The sequence below is a fragment of the Condylura cristata genome, unplaced genomic scaffold, assembly GCF_000260355.1.
Source record: "Condylura cristata isolate star-nosed mole 26May11 unplaced genomic scaffold, ConCri1.0 scaffold00040, whole genome shotgun sequence".
NCBI classification, from domain to species: domain Eukaryota; kingdom Metazoa; phylum Chordata; class Mammalia; order Eulipotyphla; family Talpidae; genus Condylura; species Condylura cristata.
In genome coordinates this window covers 3,316,095-3,336,902 of record NW_004567141.1, presented here as the reverse complement: position 1 = coordinate 3,336,902, position 20,808 = coordinate 3,316,095, and the positions used below count along the sequence as shown (strand labels likewise).

The following is a 20,808-nucleotide window of genomic DNA, read 5'->3' as shown; positions in this document are numbered from 1 at the left end:
CAGAGCAGAGAGGCTCACTTCCTCCTTACTGCAACCTGTGAGGTGAGTACTTTTACTTCTGCAGTCAGAGGTTAAGAGGAGCTGGCAGACGGAACTGAGATCCAGATCTTGGCCGCACCAGCCAGCTGGCAGGGCGCCCCCTCCTGCCGCTGGGCCCTGCCTCAAAGGCAGGGATCCCACCTGCCTGGTGCCTCACCAGGTGGGGCCTGCTTGCCTCATGCGTGCTTTGGGGTCTCGGGCGCCAACTCCTGGCTCTGGAGAAGAGCCTGCTGACCCCAGCTCCTCTCCTGGCAGGCCCACAGTCACTGCCCCAGCCAGCTGCTCCTCCCGAAGCCCGCTGGCCACCGAAGCCATTGATGCTTTCCACTCTGCGGCCCACAGGATGACCCATAGCTCGGCCTCCGGCCAGGAGCATGGAGCTTCATGGGAGCCTGGCATCCTGCCCTCCAGGCCCAGATGGTTGCTGGGAATAGGCAGAGGGCGGTTGGAGCACCCCCATCCCCGGCCCCTCCCCTCTCCAGGGCTGCGATCCTTCCCTCTGCTCCTGGGGGGGGGGGGATCCCCACACTTTGCTGCCAGTTTCTGAGTCGAGATCAGAGACAAAACTGCTCCCGCTTTCCCCTTTTAGCCCCCATTTTAAAGATTTTTTGGTGACTTGTCAGATGTTTTGAAAGTGTTTGCAGAGGCGCCTTCGCGCTTCCCCAGGGTTTGCTCGCTTATTTATACGGTGGGGCCCCCTTGTGGGTGACTCGGGCACGACGCCCTGCCGACACCTGCGGCTCTCGGCGGGCTCCGGGCGGGTCTCCCACCCTGCAGTCCCCCGAGAGGCGGGAGGCGCCCGCGCGGCGACCCTCCCTCTGGGCACAATGTCCACCGCCCCACTCGGCCTGCACTTGGGGGCCTCCCGGGTGTTGCAAGTACAAAGCTACACGCCCGCCCTCCGGTTGCCCGGAGAAGGGCTGGCTCTGAGAACCCCACTCTAAGCCCGTCCGGCGCTCTCAGGACCGCGGATCAAGGCTCTTTCTCCTGAGGTCGTGCCTACCTGTCCAACTATTCTGAATTCTGCCCATGCTATGGTTCAGCAACTTGGAACTTCAGGCATGAACGAGGATTCTCACCCTAGCGCTACCGCACCAGGGGATGGCACGACTCAGTGCAGCTCACTCCTGAGGCCCCTGCCCAATCCTGGCCCACCAGGGCTGGGTCAGAGGCAGGCCCCGGGGGTCCACAACACCCCTCTCCCCAGGAGCCAGTACAGAGCTAGCTGGCTGCTGCTGTCCTACCGAACTCGCAGGCCCCGACTCTGGAGCAGGGCCCCCTGTGCAACAGCTGCTCCAAACGGCTGTTTCTGCTCGGTGTCTGCACACCCACCGCAGCCACTCCTCAGCCGGGCACGCCCTCCCTCGCCCTCCTTGGCCAGGCACCCCTTCAGATCCTCCCGGTCCACTTACCACTCAGGGTCAGCTGGGCTTCCTGGCTGTGGCGCGTGTTGGCCACGTTGCGAGCCACACAGCGGTAAGTGCCCATGTCGGCAGGGCTCACGCTGGTGATGTGGAGAATGCCGCCAGGCAGCAGAGTGACCCTGAGGGTGCAAGTCAGGCGTCTGTGGCTGTGCCTGGGCCCTGCCCGCCACCCTGCCACACTCCTGCCTGGGGCTCACCGGTGGTTGGCAGTATTCAGGGCTGTGCCATTGTGCTCCCAGGAAATGGAGGGCTCAGGCACCCCCCGGATCAGGCACTGGAAGCGAGCGACTCCCCCGGGCTCCACCTCAACAGACTCCGGATGCTGGTGGAAGTGGGAAAGACCTAGAACACCCGGATCACCTGAGCACCACAGAGCTGGCTCTTTGGCCCTAGCAAGGGTATCGCAGAGCCACAGCTGCCTTCTCTGTGCTCACATCTGCCCATCCCGCTGACCTCCTCACTGTGCAACCCCGCAGCCCCGTGTCTATGTCCCCCTCCACAACTGCCCCCTTTGTGGGTCACAAACAAACACTTTGCCTCCCTCCATAAAAGTACATGCAAAATTGGGGCCCTCCCTGATGGCACAGCCGGTTAAAGCGGAGCACTGTGAAGCTGTCTGCAGCCTGGAGCTGACCCACATGGCGTGGCAGGCCTCTCCTGTCTCACCTGGGCTCCCCTCAGCAGAGTGCTTCATCGATCTGCCCGTGCTACTCCCCACTCTGTCTCTGGTGGATCCTCTCACCCCCCTGCACCTCTGGCCTGTACCCCAGTTCTTACATGTATGTGTAAGTAAGTAAATCTTTTAAAAAATACATGCAAAATTGTATTTATAATTGCATTGCTATGAGGACAAATAAAATCCTTATTTGCCCTTATTTGGGCTGGACTCATGATTATATATTCATTATTATCTGTTTTTAAAGAAACGAGCATTAATGTATTTTCATGGCAGGTCCTTGGTGGCTCAAGGGGTTAAGTCTCAGCGCTACCAAATTATCACCAGTCACTGTGGCACACATTTCAATCCCCAACCTGGAGCTGAGCCACATGGCGCTGCAGACCTCTCCTGTCTTGCCCGCTGCTCCCCTCAGCAGTGCATTTCAGTAGATCTGCTTGTCCTATTCCCACGCTATCTCCGGTGAATCCTCCGCACACCCTATACACCTATGGCTTATACCCCAGTTCTTGGATGCATCAATAAAATTAGCTTTAAAGATATTTTTTCATAGCCCCTGAAAGTGCCAGGGTGCATGCATGGGCATGCTGTGTCCATGGCTAGGCTGGCACTGCTGGGTGCTCTGGGAACAGATGCTGCTTCTCTCCATGGAGTCCTCTGGGCGCCCTGTATGCTCTTCCCACCCCCAGGAGCAGCTGGGTACTTACTTGCCAGCTGGACCCGGGCCCGTCGGCTCATCAGCCGCCCGTAGCGATTCTGGGCCACGCAGTGGTACTCGTGGGTGTGGAACAAGAGGCTCCGGCGGGAAGGCAGGGCCGACAGATGCAGGGAGCCGTCGGGCATCAGGGTGGCCCTGCTGCTGTCATTGGTTAGAGCCAGCCCATCCCGCTGCCAGGAGATGGACACTGGCGGCTCACCCTCCACCTGGCAGGGCAGCACCAGCGGGTGCTCCCAGACGGCCACCACATCCCCCGGCTCCTGCACGAAGGCCAGCTCGGAGCTGGCAGCCAAGCCTGTGGGGACGGCAACGTGGCTTGGATGTGGCCCTCCAGCACATCTCAGTGTTAGCTCCCTGCCCAGCCTGGGCAAGGGACAGGAGATAGGACTTTACTTTGAGAAAAACTGGGGGTCTCAAGGGACGAAGGATCAGGGAGGCGAGACTGTGGTCTGAGGAGCAGGCCCAGAGCTGGCCGCTGTCCGGCTGGCGCTGGAGACCAGGCCTGGTGGGCCGAGGGCTATGGTGATTGATGGCCTCTTTCAGCCTGGCCCTGGCAACGGCGAGGGGGCGGGGCAGGCACAATGGCAAGGTCAGGGGCCCAGGCATGGGCATTGTGCTCCCTGGGGGACAATGGGTTGTCCCCTCCCTCCCCCCACCGGCCCATCTGCCTGTCTGCCCACAGGGTCAGCTTCCCAGGACTCCTGGCTCTCCCCTCCCCCTCCCACTGCAAGACCCCAGCCCCTGATGAGGGAAGGAAGGCGCTCATCCATACACACATGCGCTTGGACTGAACATCAGATAGACACTTCTAGACTCGGGTCCCATCCTGGGCACACGCAGGTCGTCTAAATAGGGACCTGCCCACTCATGGTCTCAAGTACATGGCTCAGGGCCGCAGAGGCCAAAGTGACCTGCCTATGTGTCCTCTACCGTCTCGCTGTAAAGAAGCTCGCTCTCCCGCTAAGGTCAGCGGGACCTGCCCAGCAGGCGTGGTGGATGGACTGGCGTGGCCTTTGCGGGGCGTGGGTGGGTGAGCCAGCTGTGGGAGCTCTCAGGTCCTGCCTTCCCAAGACCCTCTGCTGGCCCAGCCTGTCCTCACTACTCCCGGGGTGACCCCAGCTCCTCTTAGCTGGCAGAGCCCCAGGACTATAGCCAAAGTCCAGGCAACCCCCGACCTCCCCTCCCACCCCCCAGAGCACCATCCCAAACCCAAAGGCTCTGCCTGTCACCCGCACCCACCCCAGTCCTTCATAGGGCTTTCTCTACTTCTGTTCCTATGGTCTCTGTGTCTGTGCTTCCCACCTCCATTTTGTCCCCCAAATTTCCATTCCTAGATCTTTCCCCCTTTTTTCCCATCTACCTCTTGCCCCTGGCCTTCCCCGGCCTCTCCCCCTCCCCACCCCCTGCAACCTGGTAAACTTACCTGAGTCTGGGAGCAGCAGCAGCAGCAGCAGCAGCAGGAGCAGCAGCCCCATGTCTTGGCCAGGCCTAGCCCCCCCAAACCCCCCCCTCCCGCCCCAGCTACTTCCTGAGAAGCCCTGGTCTCTTGCCTTCAGCCTGGGGACTCATGGGCTGTGGACATTCCCCACTCCACACCTAATGGGCTCAATGTGGGGGTGCTGGCCTTGGTTTAGGGAGCCTGGGGCCTGGGGTTCTAAAATTAGGGTTGAGCCTGGGGGCTGCTGTCCTTAGCTCTGTCCTCCCTGGAGCTGGGTCTCTCTCTGCTTTCAGATTGAGCCCCCTCCCCACCCCCATCCTCACTGTCCCCTCCTCCCAGGGCCAGGACCCAGACACCGAGACAATTGGGGCGGGGAAAGAGGAGGGGGCAGGGGCCAATGAGAGCAGGGCAAAGTTGGGGGGTCAAGCCCGCCCCTTTCTCAGCCTCCAGAATCCTCTCCCAGCCCATTAGACCCACCCCTTACTCTCTCCCAAACTTTGATCGAATGAGAGAGAAGTTCTAGGGGGTGAGGGGGTCATCTGCTCCCCTAAACCCATCTCTGGGGATCCAGGGCCTGGACAGGGATGGCTGGGAGTCTGATCTGGGGGTCCCAGGAATGTGTAAAGGGCCCCCCACACCTAATAGAGTGGCTGTCCCAGGTGCTGAGCCAGGGCCCCGCGTGGGGAGATCATCCCATTAGTTTGGTCACGGTCCAGCAGCCCCTCCCCATTCATAGTGTCACTTTCCAAAGCTGTTCTCTCTATTTTTGTTGGGACAATGGGTTGAGGCCATCAGGGGCCGGAGGCAGCCAGCCAGCCGGCAGGAGGTGGGGACCTAGCCTGCACTGCCCTATCCTAAAGGAAGAAAGAAGACCCCTCCCCTAGCTGGGCTGACCATCTAAATGTGCAAAAACGGGGGACACCCTTTGCCAAAGGAGTCTGGGACTTACAAGACTTTGATACTTGCTATCTGCAAGACGCTCTTCCCCTAAACTACAGTAACTGCCGCCAAAAAACAGCTCTGGAAAGATGAGAGAGGAAGCATGGGGTGTCAGGTAGCTCTGCGAGGGGCACAGCTAAAGGCAGGAGGGGGGACCCTGTGGACGCCAAGGCCTCAGCGCTCAGCTCCTGCCCCCACAAGCTACAGTGTGGCACCTGACACCCCCTCGCTGAGTCCCCCACTTGCTCCCTCACCTTGTTTTTTTTTTGAAGATTTATTTTTTATTTGCGCATACAGAACTGGGGTACAGGCCAGAGGCTCAGGGGTGGCGAGAGGCTTCACCAGAGACAGAGTGGGGAGCAGAACAGGCAGATCGACGAAGTACACTGCTGAGGGGAGCAGCGGGCGGGCCAGGAGAGGTCTGCCACGCCATGTGGTCACCTCCGGGGCAGGCGGGAATCGAACTCATGCCGAAGTGGCTTTAGCTTCTCAGTGCTGTGCTTTAACCCGCTGCACCACCAGGGAGGGCCCTAAATTTTTTAAGGTTTACTTATCTGCTTACAAGAACTGGGGTCCAGGCCAGTTGTGCAGGGGGTGGGATTCAACAGAGACAGTGGGGAGCAGAACAGGCAGATCTATTGAGATACACTGCTGAGGGCAGTGGGGGGAGGAGGGGGCATTGCGGGTCAGGGGTCAGGTGAGGTCTGCTGCACCTGTGGGTCACCTCCCTGGCTGGGATGGAACTCAGGCTGCAGTGGCTGGGGAGCGCTTCATAGTGCCCATAGTGCAGCACTTTAACCCGTTGTGTCACCAGGGAGGGCCCCCCTCACCCTCTTGAGTGTGCTTTGCCCTGTCTAGTTTAGGCAACTACCCCCCACCCCTTGTCTCTCCAGCACAAATTCACCTCTGAGGTGCTCAGCTCTTACAAGCCTGCTCAACTCTCTGTGCGCCCTCAGCTAAGAAAGGCTGCATGTGGGAAGAAGACTTGCAGCTCCCAGCCCTGCAGCTGTGCTGGAGGCCCGAGGAGACTTCGCATCCCTCCCTGTGGGCCACCTGAGTCAGAGCAGCCTGAATGGAAAAGGACCACAGGCCCTGAAGTCGGGGGACATGAGCCAAATCACATGTGGGCTGTGTGTCTTTGGGTGCACAAACTTACCTCTCTGCACCTGCATCTTCTGTAACATGAGGGCGGATGTATTGTAGAAGGAATGTTTCCCATGATCGGGGGTGTTGAGGAAAGGGTAACTCAGGACAGAACTTGGCACACCGGCTGCTTCAGTGTCTGGCCACACCCCTTCCTTCCTGGCTCCGGGCTGCTGTCAGGACTGGGCTCTCCAGCACCCAGTGCAAGGCTGCCTCTTTATCTGCTGTGCTTGGCTTCACTCCCAATCTGCTCTCCAGCCGCAGCCCAGGGGAGGGCCAGCACAGAGCCAGTCCAAGCTCGCTGCTGACCTGTCACCTTGCCTGGGCATCTGCCCCTCACCAGGAGACAAAAGCTGTAGCTCTGCCCGTGCTTCAGAAGCCGACATGCTCCCATCCCTTGTAGAGCAGCAGCTGGGAGATTGGGAGATGCCGGGATTCCTGATGCTCTGTCTGCAGGCCCTGGCCTGCCGGGCCTGCTTCCCTTTGCTTGGTTTTATTGCATCTGCACTGGAGCGTCAGCTCCGTGAGGCAGGACCGTGTGCCCGAAGCAGGAGCACGGGATGGCTCCCTGGCAACATGGGGAAGACGCAAGGAAAGTCAGCCGACCCGGCAAACCCGAGCCCAGGATCCCATAGCTGGGAGCACCCCCTTTCCTCAACCCCAGGGCAGCTGCCTGGCACAAAAGCAGCCTCCCCAGGGTGGCCCTCGCCATCGCCCCACATGGGGTTCCCCCCAGCGCCCTCTCACAATTCCCAATACAGGGGCTTTCCTTCAAGGCCGGGCCCTAGTCTTCTGCCTTCCCGCTGCTGCCTTCTCACCAGGCCCAGTGGGCAGGCACCTGGGCCTCGCCTCGGTTGAAAGCTCTCTCCCCTGTCCGTCACTGAGGCACTTTAAAGAAATCCCAGGCATCATCTCATTCCTTCCTTACCTGCCTATGTGCACTCTTTAAAATGTGAATGTTGGCCCTCCCTGGTGGCCCAACTTCCAGCACGGTGCTGTGAGGCAAGTTCGATCCCCGCCAGGGGGGTGACCCACGTGGCGCAGCAGACCTCTCCTGACCCGCCCCCTGTGCCCTCAACAGTGTGCTTCCTCCATCGGCCTGTTCTGCTCCCCACTCTGTCTCTGGTGAAGCCTCTCACCGCCCCTGCACCTCTGGCCTGTGCCCCAGTCCTTGTATGCATGAATAAACAAATCTTTAAAAATAGATAAGGCCCTCCCTGGTGGCACAGCTGGTTAAAGCGCAGCACTGAGAATCTGAAGTCGCTTCCGCATGAGTTCGATTCCCGCCTGCCCCGGAGGTGACCACATGGCGTGGCAGACCTCTCCTGGCCCGCCGCGGCTCCCCTCAGCAGTGTACTTCGTCGATCTGCCTGTTCTGCTCCCCACTCTGTCTCTGGTGAAGCCTCTCACCGCCCCTGCGCCTCTGGCCTATACCCCAGCTCTGTATGCACAAATAAATAAATCTTAATAAATAAATAAATAAATCATTCTTTTAAAAAATCACCTAATATGTGCTCTATATTTGAATTTCCCTGCTTGCCTCAAAAATGTCCTTTTATGGTACCATACACCTGGGAGGGGTGACCTATACCTCTGCAACACATACAGTGCTGTAAACCTATGTTACCTCGATACATTTTTTTCTAAGTGTCCTTTTATATACATACTTACGATTTATTTTACTTATGGGGGATGAGAGGATTCACCAGAGACAGAGCAGGAGAAGAACAGACAGATATATTGAACTACACTGCTGAGGGGACCGGGGGCGGGACAGGAGAGGTCTGCTGCACCCTGTGGGTCACCTCCCTGGCTGGGGATTGCAATCGGGTCTTGAAGCTGCTGAGACATAACCCTTAGGCCACCAGAGAGGCCCCAACCTACCAGGCACTATTGTCTAGTTTTTTCAAGCTCTGAATAGCCATTGGGAACTCAGCAGAGGTTGGAGGAATTAGTTCAGCCTTGGCTTCATTCCAAAATGTGATCACTTAATCAAGGTTTCCAGTGACTCACAGCAGCATAAACCAGGTTAGGGACAAATTGGGCCATGGGGCTGAAATGGAAAGTCCTTTTTTTTAACACCAGGAAGAAGGTCCATAAACTACATTTGGTTGCTGTATTGCTCAAGAAGCAATCCTCTCACTCCAACTTAAAATATCACTGAGGTGTTGGATGAATTTTCTGGCGGAACCTCCCATCTTCTGGATTTCTGTTTGATTTCTTTAGTACTATTCCTCTACGAAAGAATGTTGGTCTGGAAACTTGTTCAGATTTAGGTTCCACTTCTAGGAGTGCAAACATGTGCGGCTCGCTGTGTTTCTTCTCTGGGACACGAGGTCTCCTTGTCCCACTCAGCTGCTCGGAGGCTGATTGGGGGCTGCCGGAGGTGAGACCTGATCTTCCCACTGCAAATTCTCCATCAGCCTTTCACTAATAGTTTTATGCAGAGATAATTGTTTGACTTTAGAATTTCCTTAGGGGTTACAAAATGGTGATTTTCTAACTCTCATTCCTTTCTCATTTCTTAATTCGAAGTCCTTTATCAAGAAGAATTTTTCCTCATTAACTAGGAAAATCTGGTAACCCTGAAATCCAATTGACACAGGAAGGAAGGGACAAATGCTTAGTTCTTTCTTTTAATTGCCAATTTTCAGAGTGGGGAGTTGCCGCTCTTTCCAGTGTATTTTTCTCTTGCTCTTTATCCTCCTGCCCCTTGCTATCACTCGGAACGGCTATCCTTCTTACATTCAATGTATCAAACACATTCATTAATCTTTTGGACACCCAGTTTGCCCTATCTCAGGCAGAGGGGACTCTGCGTCTTTTTGCAGTGACCCCATTCTTTGGTATCTGTTTCCTGGCACAAGATGCCCCAAGGCTGAGCATTTCCTGACCTAGACCTGGAATCCACCTTCCCTCCATGGAGCTGGTGCCAGGACATCTCACTGCTGTCCTATTGTTCATTGTTTCTCAGCATTTCCAGATACTTTACAGGATATCCCCAGTGGTCAGTAAACATATGACAAGATGTTCCACATCAAGAGCCATCAGGGAAATGTAAATTGAAACCATGAGGAAATATCACCTCGCACCAGAAAGAATAAACCACATTTGAAAAAAAACAATAGTGAACTCCCTGGTGGTACAGAGGTTAAAAATCTCAGTGATATAAAACTATGGCCAGGCCACTTGAGGCCTGAGTTCCAGGCCAAAGAGCTGACCCACATGATGCAGCAGACCTCCTTGACCCACCTGCTGCTCCCCTCAGCAGTGTTCTTCATCAGTCGGCCTGTTCTTCTCCCCACTCTGTCTCTGGTCAAACCTCTCACCTCTACATCTCTGGTCTGCACCCCAGTTCTTGTATGCAAAAATTAAAACAACAAATGCTGACAAGACTGAGGTGAGAAAGGAACCCTCTTACTTTGCTACACAAAACTGGTCTGACCACTACTGACAGCTATGTGACGACCTACAAATCCTTAAAAAGGAATCTGCCACATGACCCAGCAATTCCACTTCTACCCAAAAGATACAAAAACATCAATTCAAAAGGAAACCTGCATTCCTCTATTTATTGCAACACTATTTACAATAGCTAAGATACCGAAACAACATAAATGCCTAAAAACAAATGGCTGAGGGCCCTCCCTGGTGGCGCAGCGGGTTAAAGCACAGCACTAAGAAGCTTACGCCACTTCAGCATGAGTTGGATCCCTGCCTGCCCAGGAGGTGACCACATGGCATGGCAGACCTCTCCTGACCTGCCTGCTGCTCTCCTTAGCAGTGTACTTCATTCATCTGCCTGTTCTGCTCCCCACTCTGTCTCTGGTGAATCTTCTCACCCTCCGCATCTCTGGCCTATACCCCAGTTCTATATGAATAAAATAAATAAATCTTAAAAAAAAATAGCTGGATGAAGAAGATGTGGTATATATATACACAGTGGAATAACATTCAGCAGTCAAAAAGATAAACTCATGTCATTTGCAGCAAACTGGATAGAGCTGGAAGGGATTATTCTCAGTGTAATAAGCCAGGAATGCCTCCCTGGTGCTGCAGGGGTTAAAGCCTCAGAGCTATCAAACTATAGCCAGCCACTGCAGCACGATGTCAGTCCCCAGCCAGGGAAGTGATCCACATGGCACAGCAGACCTCTCCTGTCTCACCCACTGCTCCCCTTAATTTATTTCAGTAGATCCACCTGTTCTGCTCCCCATTCTGTCTCTGGTGAATCCTCACTCCCCGCACCTCTGACCTACACCATAGTTCTTGTATACACAAATGAATAAACCAAATCTTTTTTAAAAGAAAGGATTCAGAAGGAAAAAGAAAAATATCAGGACGTTTCAATTTTAGGAGAAATATAGGGGACCCAAACAAGGGTTCAGAAAAAAAAAGATAAAACTAGCAGGCAAACAATAAGCCTGAGATATACAGCTGGAGAGGGAGAGGGAGGTTGTTTCAACCAGGGAAGGGGAGACATGAAAAGCTCTAGTAATAGGTCATAGGTGATTTGGTGGTGGGAACTTTATGGCGATTACACCTGGCGGGAGAAATCAAACATTATACAAAAATGAATAACGATGTAAAATAAATCAGCAACAGAAACCACTGCTGCAAGTCACAACATGGATGAACGCTGAAAACCTTGTGCTGAATGAAAGTCAGGGTCACACAGGGTCACACATCGTGTCATTCCATTTATGCAGAACTTCCAGCCTAGATCGATCCAGAGACAGAAGGTAGATTGATGGTTGCCAGGGGCTAGGGGAAGGAGTTATGAGAAGCTACTTAATGATTAAAGGCTTTTACTTGAAATAATGGAAATGTTTTGGAACTAGGGATAATAATTGCATCATCATGAAATGTACTGAACATTGCTGCTGTTCACATTCAAGTGGTTTAGTTTATGTTATGTGAATTCTACCTAACACATTTTTTAAATAAAAAAAGAATAAAGTGTCAATAAGTTACAATTTGGATGAAACTTAGAAAACATTCTGAAGTGAAGGTCAGAACACAAAGAACACAAATTCTATGATTTCATCGATAAGTCCAGAAAAGACAGGCCCATAACACACAGAAAGCAAATTAGTGGTTGCCAGAGATTGAGATGAGAAGGGAGTTAACAGCTGCTAATAAAAAGGAATTTATTTGGGGGTGATGAAGAAAATGTTCTAAATTAGATAGTGGGTATGGCTGCATAGCTATAAATACACTAAAAAACCCGCTGAACTTTACACTTGAAATGGGTGAGTTTTGTGATGTGTGAATTACATCTCACTTAATGTTTTTCGGCTCAGTGCTTGACCCCTTAGAAGCCCAGAGAAAAGCTCCTCAAGTGCTCTGGCCTGGCCACTCCCTCAGGCTTTTTGCTTTACCAGGGTTCCTGGAGCGGCAGCACCCCTTTCAGGAAGCCCCTGTGAGCTGTTAACTTCACTTTTTTTTTTTTTAAGATTTATTTATTCATACAGAACTGGGGTACAGGCCAGAGATGCGGAGGGTGAGAGGATTCACCAGAGACAGAGCAGGGTACAGAACAAGCAGATCGACGAAGTACACTGCTGAGGGGAGTAGCGGGTGGGTCAGGAGAGGTCTGCCACGCCATGTGGAGCTCCTCTAGGGCAAGCGGGGATCGAACTCATGCTGAAGTGGCTTAAGCCTCTTTGTGCTGTGCTCTAACCCGCTGCGCCACCAGGGAGGGCCCTAACTTCACTTTTTTTTTAAGATTTATTTTATTTATAGTTACAGAAGTAGGGTACAGGCCAGAGGTGCAGAGGCAGTGAGATCACCGAAGACAGAGCGGGGAACAGAACTGGCAGATCGACGAAGTACACTGCTGAGGGGAGCAGCGGGCAGGCGGGACAGGAGAGGTGTCCCATGTGGGTCACCTCTGGGGTGGGGTCAAAGCGGCTACAGCTCGCTTGGTAGTGGGGGCTTTAACTTGTGCCACCAGGGAGGACCCAATTCAGGCCTTTTAATTAAGTAAGTAGAGAGAAGCAAACTTTATTCAAGAAAGTAACAACAACAACAAAAAAGTCTATTTGGGGTAGAACAGTAGATCCACCTGTTCTGCTCCCCACTCTTGTCTCTGGCGACTCCTGTGACGCACCGCACCTCTGACCTGTACCCCAGTTCTTTCTTGCATGCATAAATGAATGCATCTTTTTAAAAAAAGCTTATTTAGAGAAAAAAGAACAAAAGCAAAGACTTCAAGGCAGCAGTGTCAATGAGGGCAAAGACTCTGTTAAGGGCCCACGTCTACAGGATATTTAAACCCTCTTATCTCTATTCTAAAGTAGCATCACCTTAATTTGTGTGAGGCAAACGTGAAAACCACTATACTACGGAAACGCCGTATCACCCTAATTTGTGATTGGCTCTCTCACCTGGTGGGCATACCTCTCTGGACAGATGTGCCCATTTTCCCCAATTCTTACCTTAGAGTTTCTCTTTTTACCTCCCTTGCCCAAGGTCTCTTAAAATTTACTGTCCAAATTAGTGGGGAGCTGAACAGGTGTTTCTACTGTTCTACCCCAAATGGACTTTTTTTTTTTTTACTTTCTTGAATAAAGTTTGCTTCTCTCTACTTACTTATTTGCCTTAAAATGGGCTGTCCTCACTAGCCCTCCGGAATTTCTCTGCCCTTATCGCAGAAGCCTCTTTTAAATCTCCGAAGTCCCAGCCTGGGCTGTCCCCTGAAACTGCCTAATTAACCCTAACTTGCTCTGGGCTCCTGTAGCGGAGGTCCCGGCTCCGCCCACGCGAGATGGCCCCTCCCACTCCTCAGGTTTGCCCGCCTTCCTCGGCGCCCCGGGGACTTGGGCGCCACCAACCTGTCTCAGCCCGTTAGCGCCGGCGTCGCGAAGCCGGGCTTTCGCGAAGGCAACTGGCCACCCCCACGGGCCTCTCCACCTTCCCAGGGGGGCCAGTGCTCGAGACACAGACAGCCACAGGTAACACAGAGTAAAGGAATGTGCGTGGACAGCTCATAAAGCGATTTATGGACACCGACATGTGAGTCCCGTATAATTATTACAAGGCATGAAACGTTCTTTTGAGTTTTTTCAACCATGTAGAGATAGGAAAACCATTCTTAGCCAGCTTGCCATAAAAACAAACGCCAGGCAGTGTGTGTGTGTGTGTACCTGCTGGCCCAGTGCCACGGGCCCTGGGTGGTTGGGTCCTCTGTTTGTCAAGGACAGGTGCCTGAATACCAGGGGCACCCTCAGACCAAGCTGGGATTTGAAGTCCGCTGAATCAATTCTCTGGTTCTATTACCTGCTGCTCCAAGTGCAAACCACAGAAGTGGCTTTCCAGTCTCCAAGACAAGAAATTCAGCTCCTGGGTACCAAGTCATCACATCTTTGCAAATTTTCTCTCAATTCTGCTGAATTTTATTTAAGTGAGTTTTAAGTTTTATTTATTAATTTAATTAATTTATTTATTTTGCAGAAAAGAACTATTTACTTTGTGTAGTGAGGGGAGTGAAAGGAGGTGTGAGATGATTCATCAGAGACAGAGTGGGGAGAACAGACAGTTTGTCTGAAATACACTGCTGAGGGGAGCAGCAGGTGAGGGAAGAGAGGGCTGTGCCATGTGGGTCACCTTCCCGGGTGGTGACTCAGACCATGGCAGTGATAGCACTGAGAATTAACCCCTAAGTCACCAGGGAGGTCCTAAGTGGATTTTTTTATGCATGAAAGAACTGGGGTATAGACCAGTGGTGTGTGTTTTGGGCGGGGGCAGAGTGAGGAGCAGAGCAGGCAGGTCTACTGAACCCCACTGCTGAGGGGAGCAGCAGGCAGGACAGGAGAGGTCTGCTGCGCCACGTGGGTCAGCTCCCTGGCTGGGGATGGAACTCATGCTGCAGTGGCTGGTGACAGCTTGATAGCACTGAGACTTTAACCCCTGCACCACCAGGGAGGCCCCGTCAGTGGATTTTTTTTTTTTTTTTAAGATTTATTTATTTATTCATACAGAACTGGGGTACAGGCCAGAGGCTCAGGGGCGGTGAGAGGCTTCACCAGAGACAGAGCGGGGAGCAGAACAGGCAGATCGACGAAGTACACTGCTGAGGGGAGCAGCGGGCGGTCAGGAGAGGTCTGGCTCGCCATGTGGTCTCCTCCGGGGCAGGCGGCAGGCGGGAATCGAACTCATACGGAAGTGGCTTCAGATTCTCAGTGCTGTGCTTTAACCCGCTGCGCCACCAGGGAGGGCCCCCGTCAGTGGATTTTTTAAAGCTGAATTTTGAAAACGAAATTCTTTGAAAATGTATTTTCTTTCTTATTTATTGTGGTAAATGGAAGCAATTCTTTCCCATCAAAAAGTCTGTCATCTTGCAGCTCTCAATTTCTACCACCTGCAAGAGTCTCGGAGACAAATGACAATGCTGCTTCAATGGACTGAGACTTCCCTGGAGGACTGACACGCTCCCCCACTGAATAGAGCCCCCACCTCCTGGCCCTCTTTGCTAAAGCACACTCAAACACAGGTTCAGAGATGCTCAGCACATATTATGTGGCTCGCATGTAATACTAAACCTTCTGGTAGCCATATATATATGTAAAAATAAGCAAGTGAGAGTAAAGTTTATTTTAATATATTTTATTTATCCAATGTACTCAAAATTGTTTTATATTGCTTAGATGTTGAAATGCTAACAAGGGGATATTTAAATGTTGGGGTAGGTTACTAAGGCTTTGAAACTTGGTATGGATTTTTATTTACAGTGCCTCTTGCTTCAGACTAGCTAGCGTGGGCAGTGCAGAGTTAGAGCAGGTGAAACAGTGACTATAGAGACAAGAGCTTGGTCTTGTACAGGGCACCTGGACAGGAAACCACTTGTCTGACTGTGGGTCCTCACCTGCATGCTTACAAGGAACTTATAATGAGATTCAACTGCAAGGTGCACGCAAAAAGGGTAATAAGGGAAATGAAGAAAAGAATATCTCAGGGAGAAAGAGAAAGTGATAAGTTGCTGGACGTGTCCTGCAAGTTTCACTGAGCTAGAACCCCAGTAGCACACTGAAAGTTGGAGACCAAATAAGGACCCCAAGACCCACATGCCTGGCTGCTTAGCTCCACCCTCAGTTCCCAGCATCCTCCCATTGGGGACATTGTGGGATTTGTAGGCCTTGGTATCCTGGATCTCTTTGGCCTGGGGTTGGGGTGGCAGTGGGGTCCATAAACTCTGTTTGTGGGGTTTGTTCAGGAAATCCTTTCCCCCCAGCAGTCTGCGAGTCCAAAAGGGTGAGGTGGCAGTTCAACTCTTAGTTCTGGAAATCAGGGCAAGTTCAGGTTGTAAGAAGGCAGCAGCAGGATCCGTAGGGAGGAGGAGCTCACACATGCTTGGGGGTAGAAAGGGGTAGAAAGGGTTACCACTCATTAACCCAGCTATAGGGACTGAGAATCGGAGGCCCAAGGCAGGCCCGAGCAAAGTGTGGAAGAGTGTCATGGAGTGCCCACCCGACCACAGAGGTGGAGATAAGGAGGGGGAGGGCCATCGTGGGATCTGGGGACCCTTTCAAATTCTACATAATAATCCAAATCAACTACCAACAAGCCAGTCCACAAAGGAGCGCCCTCCCACAGAGAAGGCCTGCCCTCTGCTCTGTCTCTGCTCAGGCAGGGCAGCAGCCTGTCCCCTGTTGCCTCTGCAGCCCTGTCCTTCTGCCTCCTGCCTGCCAGAGAAGGTACCTGCAGGGGCTTCTCTGCCCGGCCCTCCCTCAGCAGAGGCCGCTCTCCTCAAGGCTGACGGCCTGCTACCAGGCAGGCCTCTCTCAGCAAACCTGTCCCTCTGGGAGCAGCTCTTCCTGCCCACGTGCGTGCAAAGTGTCTCCCCCACCCCTTTTATAATAAACCTTTTATAAACCTGCCTTCTGGATAACTAATGTCTGTGTGGTGGAGAAAGGCCTGGGAAACGTGCAGGTGCCGCTGAAAGGGAGACAGGTGAAACTTCCCAGCACAAACGCAAGGAGCCCTCTCTGAGCCCAGTATCTCCAAAATGACTTCACCCCACGCATACCCTGCCTGTGGCCCCTCCAGGGGTGGATAGGAGAGAATAGGCCAATTCCCTCACTGTCAGGGTGGGGTGCATGTGCTGCAGGAGGGTGGGGTAAGAAGGGTTACCCAGGGCTGGTGGTGGGTGTGTCCCTGACTTCTCTTACAGGTTAAGACCCTGGAAGACGAGGGAACCCTTGGCTCAGCAGAAAGTGTTGAGGACCTTGGACCCTCCCTGGTGATGCAATGGGTTAATAACAGTGCAGCACCACGAAGCTGGGCTCCGGCACCTCAGCACAAGGGTGATCCCGGCCCCAGAGGTGACCCATATGGCGCAGAGACTTCTGTCTTGCCCGCTGCTCCCCTCAGTAGTGTTTTGGTAGATCTGCCTGTCCAGCTCCCCCTGTCTCTGGTGACTCCTCTCACCTCCTGTCCCTGCACCTCTGGCCTGTGCCCCAGTTCTGTATGCATAAGTAAATAAATCTTTAAAACAAAAAGAAAGAAAGAAAAGGTTGGGGTCCTACAGCTTAAAACAAGAGGGGACTCTTGTTCTGGGAGAAGCATCTCATCATTTCAAGCTTTTAGATGATGAACATTTTCCAGGCCTGATTCAGTGCGTAGAGGGGCCTTTTTCCTTTCAGTTCCCTTCCCCGCTGCCACAAGCACTCTGGACACCCGCGTGCCCTGGACACACGCGCAGTCTGAGAGGCTTCTGAAACACTCCCAGCCCTGACCAGGGCTGCTCCTTTTGAGAAGGTGTAAGATTCGTGGGTGATCCAGTTGGGGGGCTCAGTGGCCCTGTCCTTCCCCTCACTGACTGGTTCCCAGAGAGAAGGGGTGCTAAAAGCACCCTTTCCCCCCTCATCAACCTTGGTGAGTGCCTGTTGGTGACCCCTTGTCCATCCACACCTCAGTCTATGGAGATGCTCCAACTGGCCACGGTCCCCTTCCTGTGCCTCAGCTGCCCAGACAGAGCAGTGGGCCTGGCCTGGGGGGTGAGGCAGGGATGGGTGCCCGGGCACACACCAGGACCAGGGTACTTCAAAGACCCTCTGGGTCACCAGAGTGGAAAGACACCCCAGACCACGGAGGCCCACAGGGTCAGGGCAGGAGTGAGTGCCCGCAGCTCCATGCCAGGAAAACGTCAGCAGGCAAAGCAGCCCCCCAGACAGGGAGCCGAGTACTGAGGTCGGAAGACAGCCACACTAGCTCTGGCCCCATTTATTACAAGGCAGTGATCACAAATCTGGTATAGAAAAGACCCCTGACTGCTGCTGTACCCCTGTAAAAGCCCCCCCAAACCCTTCCCCGAATTGCGCTGGCGGTGAGGACTCTCAGATGCGCAGCTCCCCGGCCAGGAGGGCGCTGTACCGGGCAGCTGTGAGGGGCAGGTAGGCAGCCCCCGCCTGGTCCAGGACGTACAGCGGGTCCGACAGTGCCCCTGGGTCAAAGCCCTCCTTTGCCATCCGAACCTTCTGCTGCTTGAAGGTCTCTGTGGTGGCCAGAGACTCCTGGGGCAAGGGCAGGGGTGGGTGGGAAAGGAAATTTCGTTAAGGGGCAGGTGTGGGGACAGGGGTTTAAGTGTTAGGTCAGGGTTCAGGGGCCGTGGTGCCAGGGAGGGAGTCAGGAGTGGGGGTGTAGCAACGACGGGTGATGAGTGTGTCTGGGCAGGAGCTGCTTTCTTTTCACATGTATGGTACAGGGGTCCCCCTTGTGGGAGCCAGGGACAGCCAGAGATATAGGGGAGGGGCTGGCTACCTGGAGCCTTAGGAATCGAGGTCGGGCATAAGGCGGCAAATTCTCACAAACGTGGGTGAAGAGCTGCACAAGGTCCAGAGAGTGGGGGGCGCGCAGAACCAGGGCCGCCATTCCAGCCCGACCTTCGTGTCCTGGTGGGTGTGGGGGACAGGGTCACCCCGGGCAGACCACTGCGGGCCCCGTGCCCCCTGCGCCCAACTATTATACTTAAGGTGGTGGCTGGTGCCACCCCCCCCCCATGCCCAGGCACCTGGCACGGTGACTCCATACACGTTCACCTCCTGAAGAAAATCCAGGGCCTCCAGGACCTCCGCCACCTCTGTGGTGGCCACGTTCTCCCCCTTCCACCTGCAGAGAGCAGAGACTGGCAGCTGGAGTCAGAGGCCAGAGTCCTTTGAACTTGGTGGGGAGAGGGGTCAGGGGCCCACGGGGCCCAGGGAGCAGTGCTAGGCGGCAGGAGAACCAGTCAGCGAGGACTTGGGCTGGGGGGTGCAGAGGCGTCTGGGGTACCTGAAGGTGTCTCCGGTCCGATCGTGGAAGCGAAGAAAGCCTTGGGTGTCACAGACCAGCAGGTCCCCGGTGTTGAAGAACACGTCCCCAGGCCGGAAGACGTCCTTGAGCAGCTTTCCGTGGGCCAGCTCCGACCCCCCGGCGTAGCCCAGGAATGGGGACTGCTGGCTCACGGGGGCCACCATCAGCCCGGGCTCACCTGGCAGCGTCACCCGGTCAGACCCCGGCGCCCACCTCCCCCGTGCTCTAACCCCTCCCTGAGGCTCCGCCACCCCAGCCCACCGGCCTGCGCAAGGACCTGGAGACGTGGCCACACAGTGCCCCTGGGTGTCCCGAATCGGCTCCCCTGTGGTCACATCACAGCGAATCAAAGAGAAGGGGAAGACATGCTGGGGGGATGGAGACCCAGCCCCAGGTCACTTCAGTTGCACAAGCGCCTGCCCCACCAGCCCCCTGTTTTTCCAGGGGTTCTCCTGTCCGCCCACCCCCTCACCTTGTAAAGCCAGGAAGCCCGTCCCACAGCACCCCGCTGTCCTGTGTAGTTGAAAGTGGCCACGTTGCCCTCTGTCAGTCCATATGTCTCCAGCACCTGCAGGGGCCCGAAGCGCCGCAGGAACCGCTCCCAGGTGTCGGGGCGCAGCCCACTGCCCACTGCCAGGCGGACCTTGTGTCCCTGTTCTGCCTTGTTCTGGTGAGTAGGGGAGGGGCTACTTCAACAGATGTGTCTGTGCCCCAGGTCAAGTCCTTTTCCCAACTCCCCAGAAACCTCTCCCACCGCCACCCCCTTTGCAGGCATCAGGCGTCCCGCCAGCCCAGGTCCTTCCCCATCCTGACGTCTTCTGCTCTCTGCGTCCTCTCCCTCCAGCGCCCAGACAAGCAGGCCCGTCATGTCTCCCATTCACTGCCGTCTCCCTGCCCCACGCACCGGGGGCTGGTTGACAAGGTACCGGCATAATTCCCCGATGTACTGGAACACCGTCACCTTGTGCTGCTGGCAGTCCTCCCAGAACTGACCAGCCGAAAACTTGGACTTCAGCACCACTGTGGCCCCTGCCAGAGTAGGGAGGGAAGGAAGAGGAGGTGAGGCCCTTCGGGACAACAGCCTTCATGCGGTGCAGTCCCTCCGACTGTCCCAGCTGGGACAGCCACACCTTGGACAGGCCAAGTTGGCCCCCACCCTTGCATGGGAGAAGCCAATGTCTCTGTCCTCTTTCCTCTGCGGGCTCTACCCAGAAGGACCCGGAAGCACTCCCAGCTAAGCACACCACTTAGTAAATGTCTGCTGGAATGTCACTGTACTGACCAATACCCAGGCAGCCCACGATGCCCAACAGGGAGCCAGACATGTGGTAGAGAGGAAGGGCCAGGTAGATCACATCCTCTGGGTGGGCACCACACAGCTGGTAGAACCCTTGGCACTGCAGGATCTTCAGGTGACTGATGCGGGCAGCCTTGGGGAGGCCTGTGGGGGTTTGGGGGGGGCGGTCAGCAGGGAAGGGTGTGTGTTCCCAGCCCTGTCTCCTGTGCCCTGCTGGGTTTCCCACAGAAGGATGCAGGGGCTAGACTGAAGCTGAGGGAGGCTAGGCTGGCAGGAAATGTGAGAAGTTAGAGAAAGATGAGAAATGGAGAAGTTGGGGGGGGTGAGAAACGCCCCCAGTCTTTCTGGGGTGATCTGGGAGCTGAGGCAGTCACAGTTCCTGTTCCCTGATCCCGGCCTTCCTTGCCGTAGTTTCTGGCTAGGGTGTCGGGCCCTCACCTGTGGTGCCAGAAGTGAAGATGTACAGACACGTGTCCGTCATGTTCTGCGGGGCAGACAGGTACCCTGGAAGGGGGCCATCCTCTTCAGCTGATGCCTCAGCCAGCAAATCGCTGGTTCCAGCGGGGTGGGTTTCAGGGCCCGTAGCCCACAGGTGAAGCCCCATGGCTCTCAGAGCCGGCAGGTCGGGCTCCAGGGATTCCAGAAACTCTGGATGGGGTGGGAAGGCACAGCCTGGCTGTTCCCGCTACCCAGAGCCTCCCTCACTCCTCAGCCTGCCTGTGCACTCCGCCCTCCACCCGCACTGCTCTGGGAAGAGGGTAGAGAGCACGGACATCCTATCACACTGCTCTGGGACCTGGAGCCCGACTCCGAGAATCCCTGGGGAAACCAAAGACCCAGCTC

At 54.7% G+C, this 20,808-nt stretch overlaps 2 protein-coding genes across 2 annotated transcripts in view; both read right to left on the bottom strand.

Annotated features, from left to right (window-relative positions):
* The window catches only part of LOC101634510 (immunoglobulin superfamily DCC subclass member 3), an 8,463-nt gene extending 4,131 nt beyond the window's left edge, over window positions 1-4,332 (bottom strand). Inside the window, exons 1-4 of the mRNA XM_012733253.1 lie at window positions 4,281-4,332; window positions 2,847-3,152; window positions 1,661-1,805; window positions 1,455-1,582 (exon numbers count right to left, since the gene is read on the bottom strand). Of these exons, the coding sequence (XP_012588707.1) occupies window positions 1,455-1,582; window positions 1,661-1,805; window positions 2,847-3,152; window positions 4,281-4,332 (631 nt within the window). The remainder of the gene's footprint in view (window positions 1-1,454; window positions 1,583-1,660; window positions 1,806-2,846; window positions 3,153-4,280) is intronic.
* Window positions 4,333-17,576: 13,244 nt separating this feature from the next.
* Window positions 17,577-20,808, bottom strand: part of SLC27A3 (solute carrier family 27 (fatty acid transporter), member 3) — a 4,122-nt gene continuing 890 nt past the window's right edge. Inside the window, exons 2-10 of the mRNA XM_012733236.1 lie at window positions 20,404-20,613; window positions 19,951-20,109; window positions 19,573-19,697; window positions 19,141-19,335; window positions 18,946-19,036; window positions 18,648-18,846; window positions 18,388-18,485; window positions 18,138-18,268; window positions 17,577-17,890 (exon numbers count right to left, since the gene is read on the bottom strand). Coding sequence (XP_012588690.1) covers window positions 17,714-17,890; window positions 18,138-18,268; window positions 18,388-18,485; window positions 18,648-18,846; window positions 18,946-19,036; window positions 19,141-19,335; window positions 19,573-19,697; window positions 19,951-20,109; window positions 20,404-20,613 — 1,385 coding nt within the window. The 3' untranslated portion in view covers window positions 17,577-17,713. The remainder of the gene's footprint in view (window positions 17,891-18,137; window positions 18,269-18,387; window positions 18,486-18,647; window positions 18,847-18,945; window positions 19,037-19,140; window positions 19,336-19,572; window positions 19,698-19,950; window positions 20,110-20,403; window positions 20,614-20,808) is intronic.